We start from the raw sequence: 22,741 nt of genomic DNA on the forward strand, positions 1-22,741 counted from the left end.
CCCAAAAACGCTGCAACAAACTATAAATCAACCCAATATTTATTTTGGATCTCTCCCCATGTTTGCAGCCCAAATGAGATAAGATATTCAATCAACTATAAACATCGTTTTATTCATGCGTCGCAAAGCAGTGCTCGTCTCCAACTATTTTCAGTTGGAAATGGGTCTCTAAACATGTTTTACTTTCAGTCCACCGCCGCTTTTTTTTCTCCAGACTTAAGACATGGAAAAACCACATTTACTGTGCCAGTTTATTGATAATATGTAAATGTTTTCCCGTGGGACACGGTTCCACAGAAAACTGAACCTGGCTGAACCCGGCCACACAAAACTACTGAAGTTGTGTTTCACGTCAATGAATCCAAACATGGTGTCAAGTACAAACACGTCTGAAGGAAACATTTAGTTGTATAATTACGGTGAGAAGCTGGTTAATCTCTGCAGCCAGTGTCCTCGATTATGAAACCACATGATGTGAGCATGTTTCTGTATGAAAATGAAAGAAACATCTGGTCATTGAGTTGTTTGGAGAAGGAAAATAAAGGATGCGCCTAAATCCTTGGCTCCTCGGAACACATCTGTTTATTGTTGCGTCTGTTCCTTCCTCATTCTTCTCCTCCTTTTCATGCACGCTTCAAATACTGACAATGTTGTCCCGTGTACTCCATGAGGCAATGAGACCTTGTAGTGTTTGGCCGGTCGCTCCCCGTACAGGCTACTTCTCTGAAAGGTAATGTAAAGGTCAAGCAAAGACGCGTGGATTGTCCTCCATCTGGTCGCTGTCACGGTATGTCATGTGAGGCAATTAAAGGAGGATATGAGTATTCTTTAAAGTCTAAACAAAGTACTGTCTCAGTAGTAAACAATACGACGGCGATTGTGCACGTCTTCTGTGGTGTGGCAAATCCCCAGAACAAATAAGGCAGATGGAATATTTGTGTAGAAAAAAAAAAAAGAGAGAGTATTGGGAGATTATGAGATGACGGTGAGAATATTGCAAACCAAAAGAGTGTAATCCGTCACCTGGCTTGAAAGCAAAGATCACACCTTTACCGACACTCATCAAAAGAAAAAAACAAAACAAAACAAACAAAAGGCAAGACAAGTACGAACATTTATAAAAACTTGAAAGAGTTTGCAAATTGGCAGGTCTGAGGAAATCTATTCGGGGGGTTGGGGCGGGGTGGTTTCAGGTGGAGGAACGGGATACGTGATTTGTCATGTGCGGAGTGCTGCTGAGTCAGTTTTTCTCTCACACGCCCCTTATTCACACAGGTGTCACTCCCACCTTCGCAAGGCTCGTCAGCAAAAAGACACGTTGGAGCACATTCGGTAAGAGCTTGTGTTTGACTAGTGGCACATGTTCTATTATTTCTCCTCGTCGCTCCAGACCTGAGACGACACAGTATCAGCGGGATTCGGATGCTGACATTTGCCCCCGTGCACACACGATGCAACGCAGGAGAACAATGCCAATAACGTCTACACGATTCCCTCAAACACCCTGAAATTATTATGAAGCGGGAAGTCGGCAATTCCCCATTTCCAGTGTTGTTTTATTTGGAAAACAACCAATTATTGTAGCGTCTCGACTGTCAACGTTCCTGTTCCAAAACAACGTGTGTGTTTTTTTTTTTTTTCCTCATCTGACATGTGGAGGTGGTTTGGAAGGGTGTGGGACGCCATGTCATTTTCAGGTTGCTCTATGCAGCTTCATAAACCGTGAGCCCTCTCATTAGTATAAACACAACCAGCAGGAGAGATGCTGGGGAAATGGTGTTACTTTCCTCAAGAAGAAGAAGAAGTTTGTGTAGTAAGAGGACGTATAAAAAAGACAAACTGGTTCCAAGTGCACTTTTGACAAAGGAAAAGTCTCGTGCTGTTACGTTTTTGTTTCGGAACCAAAAGTGATCGGACCAAACAGGGATCTGCTCATTACTGTTAAAAGGAAGGTGAGAGTTAAATTACCCTGCCCACAAACACCCAGGCCTCTCCTTCCAAATAACAGTTGGGGAAAAAAAAAAAAAAAAAAAAAGGCTTTGGTTTTCTCTTGTAAACCGACTCCTCCTGTGGACAAGTTTCCGTGCCACGAGGAAAAACCGTGTTAATCTGTGGAACACCAGCAACCATCATCTACTCAATGTAAATGCAGCTCAACTCTTGGAATTAAGACAAATCATTAGATGTGGTTATGATAAATTACGCTTTTGTCAGCAATATTTTAATTTCCTGTTCATCAAGAGTATAAACAAGCCATGAGAAAAGTTAAGTACTGGAGGACTGCCATGGTTTGACTACCTGTCCTGGCTGTGCCACACCCTGAGCACTGGCGCTGGCTGGGATTGGCTGCAGCCCCTCAAGATATTAAACCTGGATAAAGGCAGTATAAAAGGTGGGTGAACTGAAAAGTATTGCTGTAAATACAGTTATTGCGTAATGCCTTTCTTTTCAAAGGGCCACGTGAGGGTTTGGTTTGATCCTGACCTTTCCTTTAAAGAACATTGGCATTAATTTGATACTGCTTCATTAATACCATAATTATTACTGTTTTCACATGTTTTAGAAACTGGGTACAAGACATCATATAAATGCTCCCTTAAAGGTTTAGAGAAAAAAAAAAGTATTTTTATTTTATTGTTAATTCTTAAAAGCGACATGCACTTTCTTACCCGGGAAACTGTTTTACACAACACTGCCCGACTTTTACTTAAAACCTTCAGTGTATGAAGAATAAGCAGAATTAGACACCTCGAAGTGATTTTAATCATCACAAATGAGAGACTGTCATTTTTGCGCAGTTTGCTAAGGTGTCGTTATTCAACAGGTGCATATTTATGCATGTTGATTAAATGGGTTGATTTTTTTTATTTCTTTAAGCTATTTTGTCCACTCTTTTTCTTTAACAGTATGCTTTGCTGGTCTGTATTAAGTGAGCCTTGGAATGAATTAGTGATCAGAACAGTGGTGTAGTGGTAATCCCGGGTTTGAGTCCGGGTTGGCCTTCCTGAGTGGAGTTTGCAAGATCTCCTTGTGCATGCATGTGAAATCATACGTTTGATGATGTGACCGAGCCTGTTTTAACCTTGTGATTGACTGGTGGCCAGTTCAGGCTGGACGCTACCTTTGCAGTCAGCTGTAGTTCCCCATGAGCCTAACATGGATGAAGTGGCATCCAAAAAGGCTGCTATAACTGTATATACACACATATATTCATTTGTGAATGATTTTGGCTTTTCAGGTTACCCATTTCAAAAGTAGCGCAGGTTAAATAGAGGGAATCTGGTTGTTTCGGACTAATATTTGGCGAATCTTGGAGAAAAAAAAAAAATCTCTTGATGTAAGACTCGTCAATCTGTCGGGGAGATAAAAAAAAACAAAAAAACATGTTAGATATAAATTTAACTTTATTAACTTCTTTGTAATTGCATTAGATTTTTTTTTAAAGTACAAAAGAATAGCAGCTCCACCACGATTCCACATATACACACAGAAGTATAGAAAAATAAACAACAAAAACAATGATGAATTTAGCACTTTTTCTTTTTAACTATACCATGAAATATTATTGTTACTTAAAAATATGGAAAGTGCAGAGAGTGAAGGTCACAACAACCAAACAGACTTCATCTATTGACAAAACACAAGTGAACTACCATCAAAACCTCTGGACAGTTTATCAGCTATTGTTTACAAATTAGTAAAAAAAAAGAACCAAAAAAACCCACTATGAATTAAATTAATCCAACAGTCTATGATGTCAGTATCAAAATCAAAAAATTGCGAATGGAAACAAAGGTGCAAACATATAAGCTAAGTTCTAATTAGCTCTCAGTGATACGACTTTCACATTAGTGAAACGCTCCAGTGAACATTAGTTTGTCATGAAATAAACAAAAACAAACTTTCAGTGAACTACATGCATTCGCTTTCACAGAAAATCTACAGATCTGCATGAAGACGTTCTCATTGAACTTTTACACAAAGTGACGCGTCGCATCAAAAACAAGGGACGCAACGAGACCAAACGCTTTCAGGCCTCATATAAAGGCGTAACGGTGCCGTCTTTCCACTCGATGAGGATTTCTCCTTGTTGTACGGCAGGTGAGGAATATGGCAGGCGCATGGCATATTCGGTTAGCGGGGCTGTGTCGCTGCGGCCGGGCGATCCGTGTGCACTCGCCTCAGGTCTCGGAGTGTACGACTTTAAAACACATACGACCTTCTCCCTTCTGGTTCAAGACAGAAATATGATGATTTATGGAACAACACGGGACTACCACTTTGAAAACACAGCAAGATTTACAAGGTTTCAGTCTGTAAAAGATACAGTGAAACTCAGATTATCAGCAGGATGGACCATTGAAACAGGATTTTTTTTCACGGGTATTGCACTTGCAAAGTGACACTGGTCTTCGGCCTCCATACATCTCTAAATAACTTGTACATTATGAACCGCTCAGATAATTTGGAAGGAGGTTTCCTCCGAGATCGAACCCGAGCAAAGAGAAGCGGCATTTTAAACAGGGTTTTAAAAACCACAATTACATGTAGAACTTCTAATTAGAATAATGTGACTACAATTTTGTTTTCTGCTTGTGGGCATTTTTGCCTTGTTTGCTTTTTAAATGTTATTTCTGTATTTGCATTCCTAATTGTTTACAAGTTAATGTCTCGCTTTTAGCTTTTTTAATGTTCACAAACTTGATTTTCGCTCTTCTTATAATGTTTTGTTCTATTGTGACTTTGACTTCTTGTGAAGCAGAATGTTGTGACGTAAACAAACTTTTCAAGCCTTTTGTTGAAAACTTTTGCTTTCATTTTCTATTTTTAAATATCATCTGAAAGGTTTTTGTAGCTCCTTGTGCATCGCTGGACTCTTTACTGTCAAACATAATTAGAAAACAACAGTCTGGCCTTCTTTTACAGGGGGTCACACAGCAAGTCATTCAAACCTAGGTCTCTAGGAAAACATTTTTAATAAGCAGTTATTTTCAGAATACATTAAAACAAACAGTACGTGCATGTTTGAGTACTCACCGATTAAAGAAAATGCTGACAATAAGAATCGCTATCCCCACCACGAGAGCCAAAGAGCTCAGAACCAGCATGGTGATCTTCCAGCCCATCCCTGTACACATCCACACACGACCATCATTCATTTTACGCAATCCAGCTTCGCCTTGCATTTTCCCCTTTTCAAAGCAATGACTCTTCACCAAATATTTACTTAAGTTTCAGTCAACACAAACTCCTGAACAACACAACTGGTTCAAGTTTTTCCTCCAACATCTGTTGAGCATCCGGCTCCACCTTGTGGTGACAGAGCAACATCTTACATACCTGAAGGTAAGTTGATGATGCCGTTAGTATGGTGATATTAAACATTTTGAAAGAGTTTGTTGAACTTACCATACACCATATTGTAAAACATCACAGATGGGTCCGTAGCAGACTTTGTACTCAAGGACGAAGTAAACAAATCTGTTATGGAGTTAGAGTCTGTAACGTTGGTACTCATCGTAACCTCAGCTGGAAGCAAGAAATAATAAAACAACAACAGAGAAACAAATGAATCAGACATTTAAAAAAAACTAACAAAAAATAAATCAAAACATTGCCGGAACTTAAAGGCTTGGTTTGACCTCATGCAAATCTATACATGTGCCCATCAGTAGCAAATAAGAACTGAGCTCCAGAATATAGCCAATGGAGAGAGACGCAACATGAACCAGGCCTGCAACATGACACATTACACAGATACATAGATGGAGAGGCTGGCCTCCCTCCAGAATCAGGAAATGTTGGACCAAAGTGCACTTAACTGAATTTGAGGCTCAGGCTGAAGGCAAGCGTGTTGTAATTTGATAAACCGGCCACAGCAGCATACATCATACTGGCCATTTAGGATCTTCTGCAGAAACTGCAGCTTTTATATCAATTTTTTTTTATTATTATTTATTGCCTGAAAGAGATTTTATATCACAAATCAAAAATAATCAATACAATAATTCACCTCTGTGACCAAACACTTACATTTTGAGGATCAGCTGCCTTTTCTATCCATTAGAATGATTTTAATTTCACGTGTTTGATAGCACTTTAACCAGTTCAGATTTATGGGGAGCTGACGCTGATGTCAGCTGGATATATGTGAAAAGGCAGGGGACACCCTGGAGAGCTCACCAGTCCACCAGCCAGAAAATAGACAGTGATATCACGGCAAACACTAACAATCACAGCTACGGGTGATTTTATACTCGTCAACTAGCCTGAAACGAAGATTCTGGACAGTATGGGGAAGCTGAAGTATTGAGAGAATATTTATTGGAGAAATTTCAAACTCCAGAAAGGTTCACACCCAACTGGGAATAAACCGGGGGGAACCTTGAGGAGTACCACAAACTGTAAACCGCTTTAAGAGAAACTTCTTGCCTCTTACCCGATTCAGCCTCTCTGTGCGCGTCGGGGACGTAACTCGAGGAGGTCTGGGCGTTCGGTATCTCCGCTGTGTGACGGTGACGCTGTTTACGATGGCGTTTGTCGTTTTTCCCATCGCACAATGGATTATCATCCAGGGTCTGCCATCTGCTGCCCTGTCAGGTTGACAAAGTGCACTTTTTATTCAATAATTGTTATGTCTAATTTTTAACCATCACAGTGGCGTTAACACATCCTGGTAAAAACTCTAGTAAAAAAAAAAAAATCGAAGTTTGAACTGTAGTGTGGCTCATTTTGCTCTGGCTGCGGTGGAGCCGAGGAGAAATTGAAACGCAAACCTGCTGCACAGTGTTCCAGCATTTTTACAACGTGTCCTGGACGAAAGGTTAATGGTGGTCATTGTGTGTTAAGTGCTTCTGTGAATATATACATGTGTGACTAAGAAGGCATTTCCTTCCTAAATCAGTTACCTGCTTATGTTCCCTGGAAAGGAAGACCAACGTGGACTGTTGTGCAGCATTAAGGTGCAGACCTCTGGGGACCAGAGTGAGGTGTCCTTTCTTGGAGCAGGTCCACGCCTGGCTGCTTGCCTCTCTGCCAATATCCTGCGGTGCCTCCTCATAGCCGGCTTGGTTCCGCCTCGACGTAAAGGCGCAGGCCTGCAGGTAAACGCCTTCGTATTTTGCCTTGGGTGCAGTCAGACACTCTCCAGTGAGTGGACTGCTCAGGGCGTGGCTGTCCTCGAGCCATGTCCACTCCTGCAGATCCGAGTCGGGGTTGCATTCTCCCAGTGACACCCGACCTCCGTAAGCTCCTTCGTTCACCTGAAGACATTTATTCAGGAGCTTGTTTCGAATTTTAAATCCACGTACATCTGTAAAGGGACAATTCAAAAAGATAGTATATCAACTTCTGACCACATTTTCTTTTTTTTTTCTTTTTGGAGAAACTCCTTGAAGGAGAACCTCCCGGCCAAGCAACCGTCACTTCAATCCAATGCAGGGTTTGAAATGTAGAATTAATAAAGGTTCTAGGGTAAGACCGGCTGCCATCCGCATGGAGAGAATCTGGCTTATTTCAGCACAATCAGCAGGGTTCAACCACTGAGAACTTGTGAAGACATGGTGAGCTGTTGCAGTCCTACCAGAAAAGGACACACTGTTTAAAGAATAAAAGAAACAATTAGAGAGTGGTGATGAAAGAAAAACTGATGAAACACAGAAGTGAACAAAGTCCTGTCCTGACCTGTTTGCATTGCTGTCAAAATTAAAATTGAACAAAGATTTTTCACATTTCAGCATTTATCACTCCTCATATGTCCATACTTGCTCAAAATGGAATTATAGATTTTTTTTTCCCCTCGGAAAAAGGGCCATGTGTTGTATTTGCTACTATAAAAAACACTGAGCTGAATTTGTATGCACGGTTTAAATGATATGCAATCTGTTGTGATCTGCATAATATTGGTATGCGTATGACGTTAAAACTCCTGTTAGAACGCAAACCAACTGATGCTTGGTTGTCTGCCTGTCTGTGTTTGGTTATGTCCATAGGTAGCGGAGATTGAAGATGGATGGAAGAAAGGTGCAGGAGACAGAAGCAGGACATTTCACATGTAACTGTGAAGAGTGCGGTCGGTGGTAACGTATAGAGCAAGACAACAGGAAGCTAAATGGATCTTAATAAAGACACAGGAGGTATGAGGGATGTTTTACTGCAGTCCATAAAATATATTCCCCCAAAATATTCGGACAGCTACCCATAGAAATATGCTGCAACTAAAAAAAAAATAATTAATGATGTGAAAACACTGAAGTGAACTACTTGTTTAACACGGAGCCCCTCATCACTGGTTTTGTATTGGTGCAGTGTCTGTGAATGTTTGATCCTGAGCTCCTTCCACTGCATGTTGTTGCCATGCTCTAACAAACATGATAAATCCACCGTGCTGGAAGAGCAAGACAAAACATGAGCCCCAGCTGAAAAACATTGCAATTCCTTTCTCGAGTCTTGTCTCCGGCTTCCTGTCACCCAGATAATTCAATTCAAACAGCTACTGCCCTTCCATAAACCCCTGAATGTCTTGACCCAGTACACATTTCTAATCTTGTATAAACAGTCTTGAACACTGAGGTCATCTGGAGCAAACTTGTTTTCGCTTCCCAGAGTTGGAACCAATCATGCAGAAGCTGCTTCTAGTTTTTATGCACCAAATATTTGGAACAAGCACCAAGAAACCTGCAGGACGTCTCCAAACTCTTTTGAAACCAGGCAGGAGACCTTTCTGTTCGCTGCAGCCTGCCAGGAGGAATATAACTCATTTTCAGTTCCACTATGCCATGAGCTCTTTTATCCAATTTACTTTTTATTCTCTTGTTCGTTTCAATATTTTGTGTTTTTTTAATTCTCATTTGTTTTAGTGTTCTATAGCTCTTCGTGTTTGTTGATGTGAACCCCTTTGACTTGCATTTGCTGGTGAAATTGAAAAAGATTATATTGATCAGAGGTGGGAGAGTATTGACAAACACACTGCCTCAATAGTTTTTAAGCACGAGTGATAGTGCTGTAGTTAAGCAGAGAAGTATAGTTAAGCAGAGAAGTATATTAGCTGGTGTGAAAATATTCCTATAAATATTTCATGATTACATCACTAAGGGTATTTGTATTTCACATATCACAGATTACACACCCGAAGCAACGAATGAGCTCAACAGATAATAAAGTTGTTTTTAATTCAGCTAAACAAGAAGCAGAGGCATTATTCAGGAGTTTTGAGGAATGTTTGTTTAGAAGGTGGCTTTCATATACTCCACTGACGCACCTGACAGATACACTTTAGGAGTACTCTGAAGTCTCACGATCAGAGTTTAAAGCACAGAGATAATAAACAACCTGCGGATGACTTGTAAACAACAACAACAACAACAACAACCTTTACCTCCGGTAATGAGGACGAGCAGACAGAAACACGTGAGTACTCTCTCCATCTCGACGCCGGGTTCGGGATACTTTGAGCTCGCCGTGGAAACTTTTGTAGGACTAGGACGGAGGTCCACTACGTCACGAGCTGGGGCTCATCTCATTGGTTGTTAACCCCGTCTATCACCTTTTCAGCCAATCATAGGCGTAGGGCAGGCCACACAAAATAAAACCCCGCCCCAGCGCACTGAAACAGTATTGTTTGGAGACAACAGCATGTGGGAGGAACTAAAACACTTCTTGCAGTTAGTTTGTTTGGCCATCAATCAACAGCGACACGAGAAATTCCTACTCTAAGGACAAAAATCTTCTTTTTTTTGTACTTTTATCTATACTTTGGACAATGAAACATTGCTTTGATGATTTATTACAGCTTCTCTGGGTCAAAGGGTAATCACCTGACTAAAGACAGTATAGGTTACATCCTGGAGTCACCAGTCCTTACAGAGCAAACACACACTCATATCCACACCTCCTAGAACATTTTAAAGTTACCTGTTCACCTCTAATTCACAAGTCCTTTCCGTGGATTTGATTTCAGAGCAGCATCAGCTCCTCTCAGCACACTTGCACTGTCAATGAGAGAACTTGCATTGGCCTTGCTTCAAAAGAGCTTGGAGAACTACGCACAGATCTTCTGTGGCTGCAGTCTGATTCAGATCTTTCAATCTTTTGATGTAAACCCAGACAGAATTGATTATGTCAAGCTCATGACTCAGTGGTGGTGCCCCCTCATTAATAAACACTGGCTGTATGTGTGGTGTTGTTTACCTTCCTGCTACCATTATATGTTGAATACAAGACACTGCATCATATGAGACTTGTCTAAAGCCACTGTAGGTATTTGCCATATCTCCTGCTTGTGGCTGAGCCTGATGTGTTGTTTTTTTTAATTAATAAATCAGTTTAAAAGTGATATTGCATCATCATTCTTAATGATTTTTTGTTTTGTTTTATTTTTTCATTTTGAACTTACACTCTTTGCACACAAATAAATAAAGCAAATTCCTGCTCAACTGTGTCTGCTCCAATCAGTTTTGCATACATTTCTGCCTGCTACCATCTTCTCTATCTTGCTTCAGAACATTCTACAAACTACTGTACACAGCTCACACACAGTTTTTGTTTACCACTATGGCATGCAGAAAAGTGTTTACAGCCACTGTGCCACTGTGCCATGGACTACTAATTACTTTGAAAGAGCATAAATCTGTTATAAGGAGAAAATAGTGCTGCCAGTTGAATAGGATAGTCTCAATCGTTACTGTGAGGAATGGGACAGCTTTTGGGGCCTCCAGGGTCACATGGTGTTTTTCTCTGTCATGATGTACCCCAAGAATGTGACGAACAGAAGAAACTCTTAAAGTAGCCTTATACATGTAATTCAGTCTATATCTGCTATATCTTAGTCTGTATGTAAAGCAAATAAGAGGTGAAAGACATTTGAAAGAGGGATGACATGGATAAATGGGGGACCTGAATGGGGGGGGGGGGCATGGGCACACCAAAACAGTGACAGAATACAGTTGTTCAAAACAGTAAAACGAGACAGCATTGATAGGATTACAAACTCCTGATCCACTCCTTCGAAGGTTATGAGAGGGGAGGGAAACAGGCAAATATGGTGGAGGTGATCATCATCTCTCTGTTGATACGAATGTGGAGCAGAAAGAAGTGGAAGTTGCAAAGCCAAAAGCACCATTGGTTAGAAAAACCATATGTGATGGTTGTATGCTGAGTGGGATCCGGTGCTGGGTGCAGGGAAGGTATAGAGTCAGCGGCCAATGGATTGAGTCCCACATTGAAGCCAGATGGATTGAAGTTGTTGTTAGTTGGAGAAGCAGCAGGCAAAGGTGGGTCCCAGATCCTCACTGTGCTGAGCACTGATGAGATGATGAGGAACAACGAAGAGCGGAAACACCACCTCTGGATCAAAAGCAAAACTGATGTCCAAATACACCTGAGTAACAGAGATACATTGAGAAAACAAAATGGTCGCAATCATTTTAGTGCAGAATACAGATGATTGCCAACTGATATTACTCTAAATGAAATGCCATTTTATTGCATCATCTAACTCATTCTCTATACCCCTCAATCCAATTTAGGGGCTTGAGCCAATCATAGTTGCCACTGCGCTAAAGACAGTATACACAAATAGCAGTGTTTCAAAACAGGAATATATAGATTATATGTCTCACTACATACCTTGAGGTAATGCTCAACTGAGATGATTTCACAGTTGTGGAGAGTGTAGATAACATCATCAGGAATCTTCACGTCACAGGGAACGGTCACCCCTGCCCTTGGTGGGATTGTGTCTCCAACCGTTTTCAATATCGTTTTATCACTGGTGTGGGTGTGACCTCTGGCACGGTACACAATCTTCTGCTGTAAACTGAATTTGGGCCTCACATCTTTTGATGAGGAGTTGCAGATTGTGGCATAAGCAGATAATGTGTCACCTTGTAGAGACAAAACATGGTATCCAGACATACAAATGAATCACTAACTATTTTCAATATTTAGGAAATACAGTATCTGTGTGCCCTGTTATGGGTAACCCTTGAACATCGACTAACTCAGCAAAGAAGCAGGTAATAAGTCACAGGCACTTTACCTGGAAAGCAAACCCCTCTGTTAACAGAAGCAGACATTTGGAGCTGTCCTTTCGAGAAAGTCCCCACATTTTTATCCACCGAACCAGACTGGGGACACTACAAACATATTAAAAACAGTCAGCTGACAGGCTCCGATCATCACAATTCATGAATGAATAACTTTGATAAACAAACTTATTAAGTGGTTTTCAAGCAGTTTTCAAATTAATTTAGCCATATTCACCATCGCTTGTTGGAATTGTGGAAAAGACCTCGAAACAAACTTGATCTCTGTTGTCACTGACGAGGCCAACCGCCAACGTCTGGAAATGTTTGCTTCAACCAGGTACACAATCTTTCCACTTGAGCCTTTGAAGGACGATGGCATTTCTCTGTAACACAGAACCAGAACACAGTAGGGAATTATAAAGATAGATTACAGGGTTAGTGGCATGTTTTAAGACTAAAACCTTCCAAGTATGATAAGACAAGGCAGCTTTATTTGCATAGCAACAATGTAAATCATTATGCTTCACATGAACAAACATGTACAGTTGCAGATGACTGAGAAAGAATACTGCCGTCCTGAAAGAGCTCATCATGTGTTTAAACCTACGCCTCCTGGCAAACGCTACAGGTCGATGAAGACAAACACATCAGATCCTTAAATAACAGTTGACCCGGGCATTAGTGTTTTTAATCTCACAGCAATCCTGCTCATGATGCTTTTATAAAGTGTATATGTGTTTAATTATTTACCTTTTTAACACTTAAACTTTCTATTGATGTATTCATATTAAGAGTACTTTTATATTACATGTACTATTAACTTTATGTGTACAGGTGTGCACTTTATTGATCCAAAAGAGAGCAGCTCCTGCAATTTCATTATATTACACATGTAATGACAAATAAAGTATTCAACAAGAAAAAAGTTGGTAATAAAAAGTGCGAATAAAAACAAAAAAAGGTGCATTAAAAACTTGAAAAGTAAAAAAAAAAAAAGCAGAATGAAAGCTAAATTATCAAATTAATTAAAATAGAATAGTAAGCATAAGAACCTTTATTAAAAGTACAACAGTTTTGTGCACAATAGCTTCTGCATGTTTGGTATCAGAGGATCTGAGGTGTATTTTGGGCCTAAACCATGCAGTGCTTTATAGTCCAGCAGTATTATTATCTATTATTATGAAATCCATTCTTTGTATGACAGGAAGGCAGTGCAAAATCCTGACAACTGGGCTGATGTGGTTCGCTTTCTGGTGTTCATCAGGACTTGAGCAGCAGTGTTTTCAATCAGCTGTATGCTGGATTTTTTTCTGAGGAAGACCAGTGAAGTCGACTGAAAATAAATGGTTCTGCCACTGTTTTTTAACACCAGAGGCCTGAAGAAAAGCACAAACTGTTAATCTCGCTTCTTCGGCTCCAAAAACCACTACTTCAGTTTTATCATTTTTAAGCAGCGTAAAAGTTGTCGTGAACTGAAATCTGAGCTCAGACTTGAAAATGTTCATTGCCTGGATCAGAGTATTTGAAATACTTTCTTCATTGTCAGACAATATGGTTAAAAATCTCTAGCAGAAACCTAAACTTCTTTCAATTATATACTCACATCTGCACCCTAATACATTAACAATATCTTCATTGTGCTTATCTTATCACGCAGACTAATTGTTGTGGCAAGTATACCAGCAGGGGTCACAAGAGCGTCACCTCATCATGTCTCATCAGGCGCATCAGTGGAGGTTCTGAACTTGGTGAAAATACTTTTTCTTTACTATGCATGTGGAGGGTTTAAAGACACACACACACACACACACAAACTGTTAAAAAAGATAGTTGACAACTAGGTCTGTGATCCCAGTTATCTTTGATTAGGAGTTTATGGTTCATCACACTCTCGATTAAAGCCAGGCTTCGTGGCTCTGCAGTACAGCACGCATCAAACCAAATGAGGAGACAAGCAGCAATAAAGATAAAAGCTTGGTACTTACTCCTGGGGGAGTTTGAGTTCAAACTTGAAGTTATGGATCCCTTGGGGAAGCACAGTGCCTGCAAATAAAGTGAGGTTTATTTTATGTTTCATACATTATTAGAAACTCTCAGGCTCTCAATAAGCGGGATGCAATATTTTTAACCTTCTAAAATAAAAAGAATTATGTTGTATCGGGTTGAAATCTTCTTTTTTTGGGCCTTTCTGTGAGGAGTTTTTCTCTCTATGTGTTTGCATGTGTTTTCTATAGGTTTCTGACGTCCCCACAGTCAGGTAAAAAAACATACATTTCAGGTTCATTTCTGACTCAAAAATGTTACCATAAGAGTGAATGTGGTTTAAATGATTAATTTTCTCAGTTATATTACAGTGATGTAATTAGTAAATGGTATTTCGATTAAAGTTGATTATGTAGATGTTGAGCTGTTGAAGTTGTGAGAAGAATGTGACAAAATTACCATAAACCCACAAAAAAAGTGCAGTCAAGGTATTGCGACACTTCTTTCCAGGAAAGACCTGTAAGATTACAGTATATTTGCAAAAAAGTGTGCATTGAAACTATTGTGAGAACCTAAAACAGCAGCAAGCATGTCCAAAATGTGTCCAAAGTATGTGTTGGATCACACAGTCAATGCCCACGACTTTCGGACTTACCTTGAGCGGTTTTGGCAACCAAGTACTCTTTGATTTTGAAATATCGCACGTGTGCACTGTAGGACTTCTCATCGTCTCCAATCCCTTCTGTCCAGTGCACGTTTGCATCCCCTTTAGCCTTCACCGAAATGCTCTTCACCTTGGTGTCTCGTTTCAGATTGAAAGTAATTGTGCCTATCATAGTATCTCCTTGGGAATATGTGCCCTCCTGGTTCAGAGTTTCCAAAATCAAATTCAAATCCTTGAAGGGAGACATGTTGTCTTCAAAGTAGTGCCTTTGTTTACCCGACTGAAGGAGCTACAAGTCAAGTTGCCTCCAACTGAAAATAAAAAAAAACAAGCTTTCCAGGAAACACTTAATCATAGCCCTCCCTCAGCAACACACAACCACTGACTGCACTCACTGCACGTGGTACAATGTCGGAAGCATTTGAGGCATTAAAGCGGAAAGAGGTGTGGCGTGGATTGAGCAGCCTGTTGTAAAGTCTCTTCATCAGATGGGCGGTTTCCACTTCCCAGAACACCGACGTGAAATGATCATGCATTCAGTTTGGTCTGTTGACATCAGGAGCTCAGGCCACTAACCGCAGACAGTTGTGTTTAGAGAGATGCAGTGGCAGTAGCAGCTGCTGTCAAATTGGAGAATGTTTTGATGAGTCGTCATTGAATCAAACACTGTAAGCTGTTTTGAGAACAAAATAAAAGGTTTCAGTAAGAGGCATGTGAGATAAAGCTGGTATTTTGTTTGTGTTTTGCGGTAGTGTGTCATGTCAAAACAAACACGGATGAGTTGTTTTTGTTATTTTCACCTGCAAAAGAATTGAATAATCTAAAGGTGAACAGGAACCTGTTTTCACACCAGATCCGGATTTATTTTGTTTGTAACATCCACTGTCGAGAAAAGTGAAGAAGAAGCCACATGATGTTGTTTTAAAAGATGTAGTGTGGTCAGCTGACTTATAAAACTGATGCCACCTTTTTTTTCAACCAAGTGCCATTTTCATATGTTAGCATTTATTTTTATTTTTTTTTTGATCGTGCCTGACATTGAGGGCCATCTTTACATAAAAGCATGAAATGATGAGGTAAATAGAAACAGAAATTAAGGTAAATTTACGGAAAGAATAAAATGGAATGAACACACACATATGGCACTGTACTAAACAATGGTATTTCATTCATGCACTGACAATCACTTGACAATTAGGCCTAATTAACACCTCAAAACACATTACCAACAAAAAAACAAAAAAAAAACAATCCTCATTTGTCCTCATTGAAACTGTATATTCATAAAATGCGCAGCCCTACAAACTTATCACATTCTGTGGACTTAAGCTGACTGTCTTTCTAAGTGTGTACGCAAAGATTACAACCTAACAACAAGAACTCGGCTATGCTGATGCAGTGAATCCAACTGAGTCTCCTGCTAGAAATCGATCATTGGAGAAGGAGACAATATTGTTTATTATATATATATTAAGTAGAATTTTGACAAAAAAACATTTTTTAAAAGAGAACAGCGATGAGGGAAGCCTGGTCTTCTCTGGCTGCAAAACAATCAACCCCTGACAGAAATGATACTGACAATAGTAATAGGAAATGTAAACCTTCTATTGCCAAGTGGTAAAGATAGGCCTCATATTTTGTTCCCTCTGACTTGTTCACACTAAACACTCTGGACTTTGAGACTAAATTTACAACAAGAGACCCCTTCAGGAAATTTAGTGGCAGCAGTGAACAATGTATGGCTTTTAAAAAACAACAACAAAAAGACAACATACTGTCATGGGACGGAACTGAGGCTCAAGTGCAGACAACAAAACAGGAGACACAGAATTTGAATTACGGATTTATTTAACTAAAAGGGCGGGAACAAAAAACCCTACTAAGGCAAAAACTAAAACTAAGAAGAAAACAGAAAACGATCGGGAAACTCCTGACGGAAAAACTACTAGAAACCAAAGTACAAACGATCGCAGCCAAAGAGGACGGGCGGAGGAGTCTGGCACAGGAGTTGGGAGACTCAGCTGCAGAGTGGGAAGGTTAGAGGGGATCGTAGTTCCAGGCAGGCAGGAGGCAGACAGGAATCCAGTTACGCATAGGACCAGGCTGAAGTATTTTACGGTTTGGCGTCGGTTCATGTTCAACTGGTGTTTATATAGAGGTGCAGGTGGGGAGGCCACTCCCCGCCGCAGCTGGAAGCAGTTGAGTTTATTGGAGGTGAGGTCATGCCCATGAGGCAGGGAGGCCACCAGATGGTGCCAATGGACCAAATTAGGTTTGAGAAGTGGAGGGCATGACAGTACCACCCCTCCTACGTGCGCCTCCAGGTGCACGACTGAAACGTTCAGGACGCCGCCGTTTGAGGTCCCTGATCAGGTCAGGGCAGAGGATCTGCCTGCAGGGGACCCAGCTCCTCTCTTCGGGCCCGTATCCCTCCCAGTCCATGAGAAACTGAAGGCCGCGACCCCTGCGGCGGACATCCAGTAGGCGCCGAACCGAGTAGGCGGGTGAGTCATCCATCATCCTGGGAGGGGGGGGAGGGCGAACTGGGGGAGCCAGGGGGGAATCTCTGACGGGCTTGACCTGTGAGACATGGAATGTAGGGTGGATTTTCAAAGGTCGAGGAAGGGTGAGACATACCGCCGTAGGACTGATGATCCGCTCCACTGGAAAGGGACCGATGAACCGGGGCGCCAACTTCCTGGATTCCACCTTTAGAGGGAGGTCCTTGGCCCTCAGCCAGACTTGTTGACCCACAGTGTAGGTTGGGGCCGGGCGACGATGGCGGTTGGCATGACGCTCCATCCTCCTGGTCGATTGTAGGAGTGTGGACCTGGCCCTCTCCCAGATCCTCTTGATCCGGCTGACGAATGTTTGCATGGAGGGAATGGTGATTTCTTGTTCCTGGGAGGGGAACAACGGTGGCTGGTAGCCGAGGGAGCACTGAAAAGGAGACATTCCCATTGAAGAGTTTATTTGTGAGTTGTGTGCATACTCCACCCAGGACAGATGCTCAGACCAGGCCGTCGGGTTGGAGGTGACCAGGCACCGGAGGAACGTCTCCAGGGACTGATTGGCCCTCTCCGCTTGTCCGTTAGACTGGGGGTGAAAGCCAGAGGTGAGTCTGAGGGTGGCCCCTAGTGCCGTGCAGAAGGCCTTCCAAACTCCGGAGGTAAACTGTGGCCCCGTCTGAGACAATGTCTGTCGGTATCCCATGCAGCCGGAAAACGTGGTTTATCAGGAGGGATGCCGTCTCCTTGGCTGAGGGGAGTTTGGGAAGGGCGACGAAGTGTGCTGCCTTGGAGAAACAATCAACAGGATGGCTGTGTTACCTCCAGAGCGGGGTAGTCCCGTGACAAAATCCACTGCGATGTGGGACCACGGCCGAGAGGGCACAGGGAGTGGCTGGAGGAGGCCCGTGCTGGGCTGGGAAGGCGTCTTGCCCTGGACACAGGTGGGGCAAGCAGCGACAAAGTCTCGAGTGTCCCGTTCGAGAGAGGGCCACCAAAACCTCTGCCGAAGGATGGACACGGTCCGGAAGCCTCCTGGGTGGCAGGCAAAACGGGAGGCATGGGCCCACTGGAGCACCTGGTTACGCACAGACTCGGGAACATAGAGAGCATTAGGTGGGCAGTTACCTGGGGTTGGCTGTTGGATTTGCGCCTGGCGGACCTGATCCTCCACTTGCCAGGTTAGAGAGGCGACGAGGCGAGCGGGGGGGAGGATAGGTTCGGGGTCACCGGAGGGCTCATCGCTTGAGAACTGGTGAAGTGGAGGGCATGACACATACTTTTTTATGAGCTCACAGAAAAAGGTTTGTGAGTCCCGATGTCAAGATTTAAAGCCCCACAATATCATAATGAACAGCTTATCATATTGTTATCACATGAACTAACCTTTAATCCAGATTAGCAATGCACTACAACCAACTTTTTTTGCAGGAGTCGCAATCTCTGTTTTATCATTTTCTGATTCAGTACGTAGCCTACTTCATGAACTGCTGACATCTTTTGCACGACGTGCAAAATACCAATTAGATCACAATATGAATCAAAAAAAAAAAAGAATATAATAATTTGATGTGTTAAGAAGTCAGGATGCCGTCATAAAGTTTATTAACAGTCCTTTTCATGCTGTCTTTGTTTCGAAATAGGGCGAGGCTGTCGATCCTTTTGTTCCCCCAGTTTTATTCCCCATCAGAGGAAAGACAATTCATCGCAAAGAAAACCAAAATGAATGAAAAAAAACGGTTGAAATTGTCTACATTATCCATTTCTCTTCTCTCCCAAGTTAATGTGACAGATGCTTTGAGTTGACTTTTTCCAGGATTTATCACATTTTCCACCTAAAAATATTAATGACGTAAAGATGGGCATCTCTGTGTAAATATATGTTGAAAATGTTAACTTCTAGATAGATATAGACAAACTGAAATGAACCGATTCAAAGCTTTGCTTTTAAGTACCTCAGTTTCCTGTAATACTTGAGACCTTTTTAATTGAGCAACTGTCACCTTCCACGTGTCTGCTCTGCATGTCTCTGTAAATCGCAAGACTCCTGTGAAGCTACCAACAGCCCTGAAACATACACGTTTTCATCCATCCATGATTCTAGCAAGATTTCCTGGGTATGATGTCCAAATTTGGATCTAAAAGTTTGAACATACCTAAAATAATCTCAGTTTGGCGATCGACAGTACAAAAACAGATTAAATAAACTGCCTCAAATCAAAACATGGTTTTGTTTTCAAGTTTCGATGTCTCATAAAGTGGATTTTTCATACAGTTTGCCTGATTTGCACACAATGCACTTTGCGGTAACTGAAGAGTACTTTCCTCACATCCTCTAAAATGCGGCACTTCCTTATGTGATACTCTGTGGGCAGGATAGATGCGCCAGTGTGTCGATGTCTGCTCTCTTTGTATGTGAGCATAATAGCGCTGCCCACAATGAAGCCTCTAGGGAATCACATTACATCAATGGCAGAAAAACAAAGCAATTTTAATTGCATGCTGAGTACTCTATTGAAAAACAATAAAAAACAGGGAAAACTTGACATTTTCATCCATTATTTGTTTGTCTGTACATTTATAGACATTCATGTATATAATGACTATAACTTCATAACTTTCTCATTTTATTTCTTCTCTCTGAATCAATCATTCTTTATGTAGTTTAATCTATTTTGACTGGCAGGTGTAGTAAGTAGGATGTTCAAATGTTAAACTAAAACATATAATACCAAACCATTCTTGTATTTTTTTGTGTGTGTTTTAGCGTTGCCACATATTCCTCTAAATGTCTCATCTTGTTAGAACAGGAACTTTCTTGACTCTGATCCTGACACTTTGCAGAAGCTCTGAGAGGCAAGGTTGCAATTTGATCGCTTCCGGCTGTTTCTTGTCCTCATTGTCCTTCCCAGCCCTCACTGTGACAACACTGATCTGCTTTCTGATCTGATAGAAAGGGAGGCCATTGCTGGTATTGCCAAAACCACTTTAATACAGATACTTATTGAGTTGAAGGTATTTCTATTCAAATTATAGCTTTAGTAATATTTCTTGTTCAGCACCATATTTTTATTTCCCTTTTTTTAACATGCAGGTTTTAAGGCTGTACCTTTTTGTGTGGACTGGTATTGACTACTGATAACATTCTAACTACTGATCCAAATCGTATCAATATGTTGGTATCGATCCACATTAACCGTAACTTGTTGGAAAAGTTTTATCGGAGTCCAAAACAAACACAATTTACACAATCCACCCCCAGATTTTTAACATTTTGTCTCACAATTTTAGTTAGAATTTATTCTTGTTTAAACCTTAAGTTTTAAAGTAAGAAATCCTTTTACCTGTTCCCTTTTGTCGCGACGAAGTATTGTTTGACATTAAAGTATTTTTGGCACTCACTGTACGACGTCTCGTGCTCTCCGCTTCCTTCCATCCATTTGCACATTTGCGCCTCCTGTTGCTTTCACTGAATGTACTTTCATGTACTTCATTTTGATGCCCTTAATGCTTTTCAGATTAAAAGATCCCGGGCCTCAAACAGTGTCTCCTGGGGAAAATCCAACCTCCTCATCGGTCAGTTGCAAGTCCTTCACGGGAGACGATTCAGACCGCTCCACCAGATCAGTTTTAACTAACCAATCTCAGTCATTAATCTTACACTATTAATCCTCTTGGAGAAATTCCTTTGTCCACATTTTGTTTTTCCAGGGGAGCTGATGGGGGTTGAAGGACCCACTCTGGTGACCTGTCCAATGTGGGAATTGAACCCGCAAACTGCACAGACTCCACCTACACACCGGACATCATAAAGGAACTGCCATAATTACTCAATTCTAACTAATGATGATGTTTATTACAAGAATGTGCAATACAAAAACCACCAGCTGTAATAGTGGAACTTTTCTTCAGTTTGAAGAATTTAAACAACACACATCATGTGACTGATCTCACTAATTAGCACAATGAAAAACAGCCAATTTAATATAAATTTAATTTGATAAAAACCATTGACATGAAATGTGAACAAATTATCCCATTGTGCATCTATGAGCAACTGGGAGGTGGGAAAGTTCCCCCTGCCACATGGGAATAATGGTAATGTTAATATGATCAAACTGGAAACCTTGCTGGCAAAGATTCTCTTTTATTCTATTAATCTTCCAAGCATTTGTATGGTTTTTCGTCTGCAGTTAGATGTTCATTGCACGATTTTTATGTTTTATACATTTGTGCTATTGTATGTACATCACAAAAGTTTAAAAAATATATATATATTCAAAAAATATATTTTTTGGAGAGGTCTAATTTCTTTAAACATGGCAGCAGTTCTAGTTAAAGACGACAAATGTACTGCTTCCTGCACAGATATGATCAATTCTTCCTATTTTTGCATGTAATCATCAACATACATTTCTATTGTTCATTTCTTTCCTTGCACTGTGTGCTTGTGTGTGGGTATAGGTGTTTATGTCTGTCTGTAGATATGTATGAACTGGACGTGTATGTATATATATTCTATGTACTGCACAGAACACGTGCGTGTGTGTGTGTGTGTGTGTGTGTGTGTGTAAGAGATGGAAGGAAGTAATTATGTTATTTACTTGGGACAAGGGGTGAGAGTAAATAAGTTTTACTTCTTCTCACTCCTTTTCGAATACTCATCTGACGATGTTTTTCTTGATTTATTTCTATATTATTATTACTGTTATGCATTTATTTATTTATTTGAGAGGAAAACTTCTTTTTTTTTTTTCCCCTTATTTGTTTTCGTACCTTATTCGAAATAAACATTTCAATCAATACATTAAACAATACTTAAGTTATGCAGACGTGCCATTTGAAAGTTTCATAACAATCACTACTGGACCCCACCAACGGCTGTTCTACAAGCGTGCATTATTGTAGTCTAAAAATAAATTCCGGAGAAGCAGCAACATATACCAGCAAGAAGTGGCTGTGTTGCAATGTGCAGCCAAAACACCTGTTTAAATCTGGCCCAAAGCATCCTTGTGTGGAGTTTGTACATTCTTCTCGTTCTCGTGTGAGGTTTGCCTGTTTTCTGGCTTCGCTCCCCAACTGACAGCAGTAACTAGTGACTTTAAATGGTGTGATGGTGAAGGCATGTCAGGATAAATCTTTTGTTGTCAATGTTAGACTAACCACTGGTGTTGTGTGTCGTCTCACCCAAGTATCGTGTAACCCAAGGCAAAAAATAGAAAACCCTAGGGGCCTTGGACATTCTGATAGTCCGGGACTCGGTTCACTTGGGATGGAGGGGAGCCGAGAATTTTCACACCTTCATTTGGTTCGGGTGGTGTTCACGTTCACTTCTGAGACCGGATCAAACCGCCTGGAAAAAGTAACGCAATTGCAACAGCTGCTGGTTTGGGGGTGCTGTCGCCCAAAACAAAGACTGACCAGAGAGGAAGTAAAAAAGAAACGTGGCTCATTTTTTGGTCCGGACCAAAAAACCGGAAGTCCCGCCGCTTTAATCCCATGGTGGCTAGGCTAGTTAGCTCGTGGCTAATGGGTAGCCACAAACAAATGTGATATATAGT

General features: G+C 41.1%; 3 protein-coding genes across 4 annotated transcripts in view; all 3 read right to left on the reverse strand.

Annotated features, from left to right (window-relative positions):
• Positions 1-22,741, reverse strand: part of rhobtb4 (Rho related BTB domain containing 4) — a 264,128-nt gene that overhangs the window by 100,681 nt on the left and 140,706 nt on the right. The window lies entirely within an intron of this gene.
• Positions 3,389-9,473, reverse strand: LOC308112319 (uncharacterized protein). The gene is made up of 6 exons (XM_080467764.1): positions 9,377-9,473; positions 6,909-7,312; positions 6,440-6,593; positions 5,410-5,529; positions 5,038-5,128; positions 3,389-4,229 (listed from the first exon to the last, which is right to left on the reverse strand). The coding sequence occupies exons 1-6, from the start codon at positions 9,423-9,425 to the stop codon at positions 4,031-4,033; spliced, it is 1,017 nt and encodes a 338-aa protein (XP_080323890.1). The 5' UTR covers positions 9,426-9,473; the 3' UTR covers positions 3,389-4,030.
• On the reverse strand, positions 9,771-15,069 carry LOC308112322 (arrestin domain-containing protein 3). Of its 2 annotated transcripts, none has more exons than XM_080467767.1 (6): positions 14,665-15,069; positions 14,012-14,069; positions 12,262-12,409; positions 12,038-12,134; positions 11,626-11,882; positions 9,771-11,377 (listed from the first exon to the last, which is right to left on the reverse strand). In XM_080467767.1, the coding sequence occupies exons 1-6, from the start codon at positions 14,918-14,920 to the stop codon at positions 11,246-11,248; spliced, it is 948 nt and encodes a 315-aa protein (XP_080323893.1). In that variant the 5' UTR covers positions 14,921-15,069; the 3' UTR covers positions 9,771-11,245. The 2 variants fall into 2 exon arrangements, with proteins under 2 accessions (XP_080323893.1, XP_080323894.1); XM_080467768.1 differs by having other exon boundaries at positions 10,386-11,377; positions 11,626-11,834; positions 14,665-15,062.

The sequence above is a fragment of the Lipophrys pholis genome (genome assembly GCF_963383615.2).
Source record: "Lipophrys pholis genome assembly, chromosome: 7".
NCBI classification, from domain to species: Eukaryota; Metazoa; Chordata; class Actinopteri; order Blenniiformes; family Blenniidae; genus Lipophrys; species Lipophrys pholis.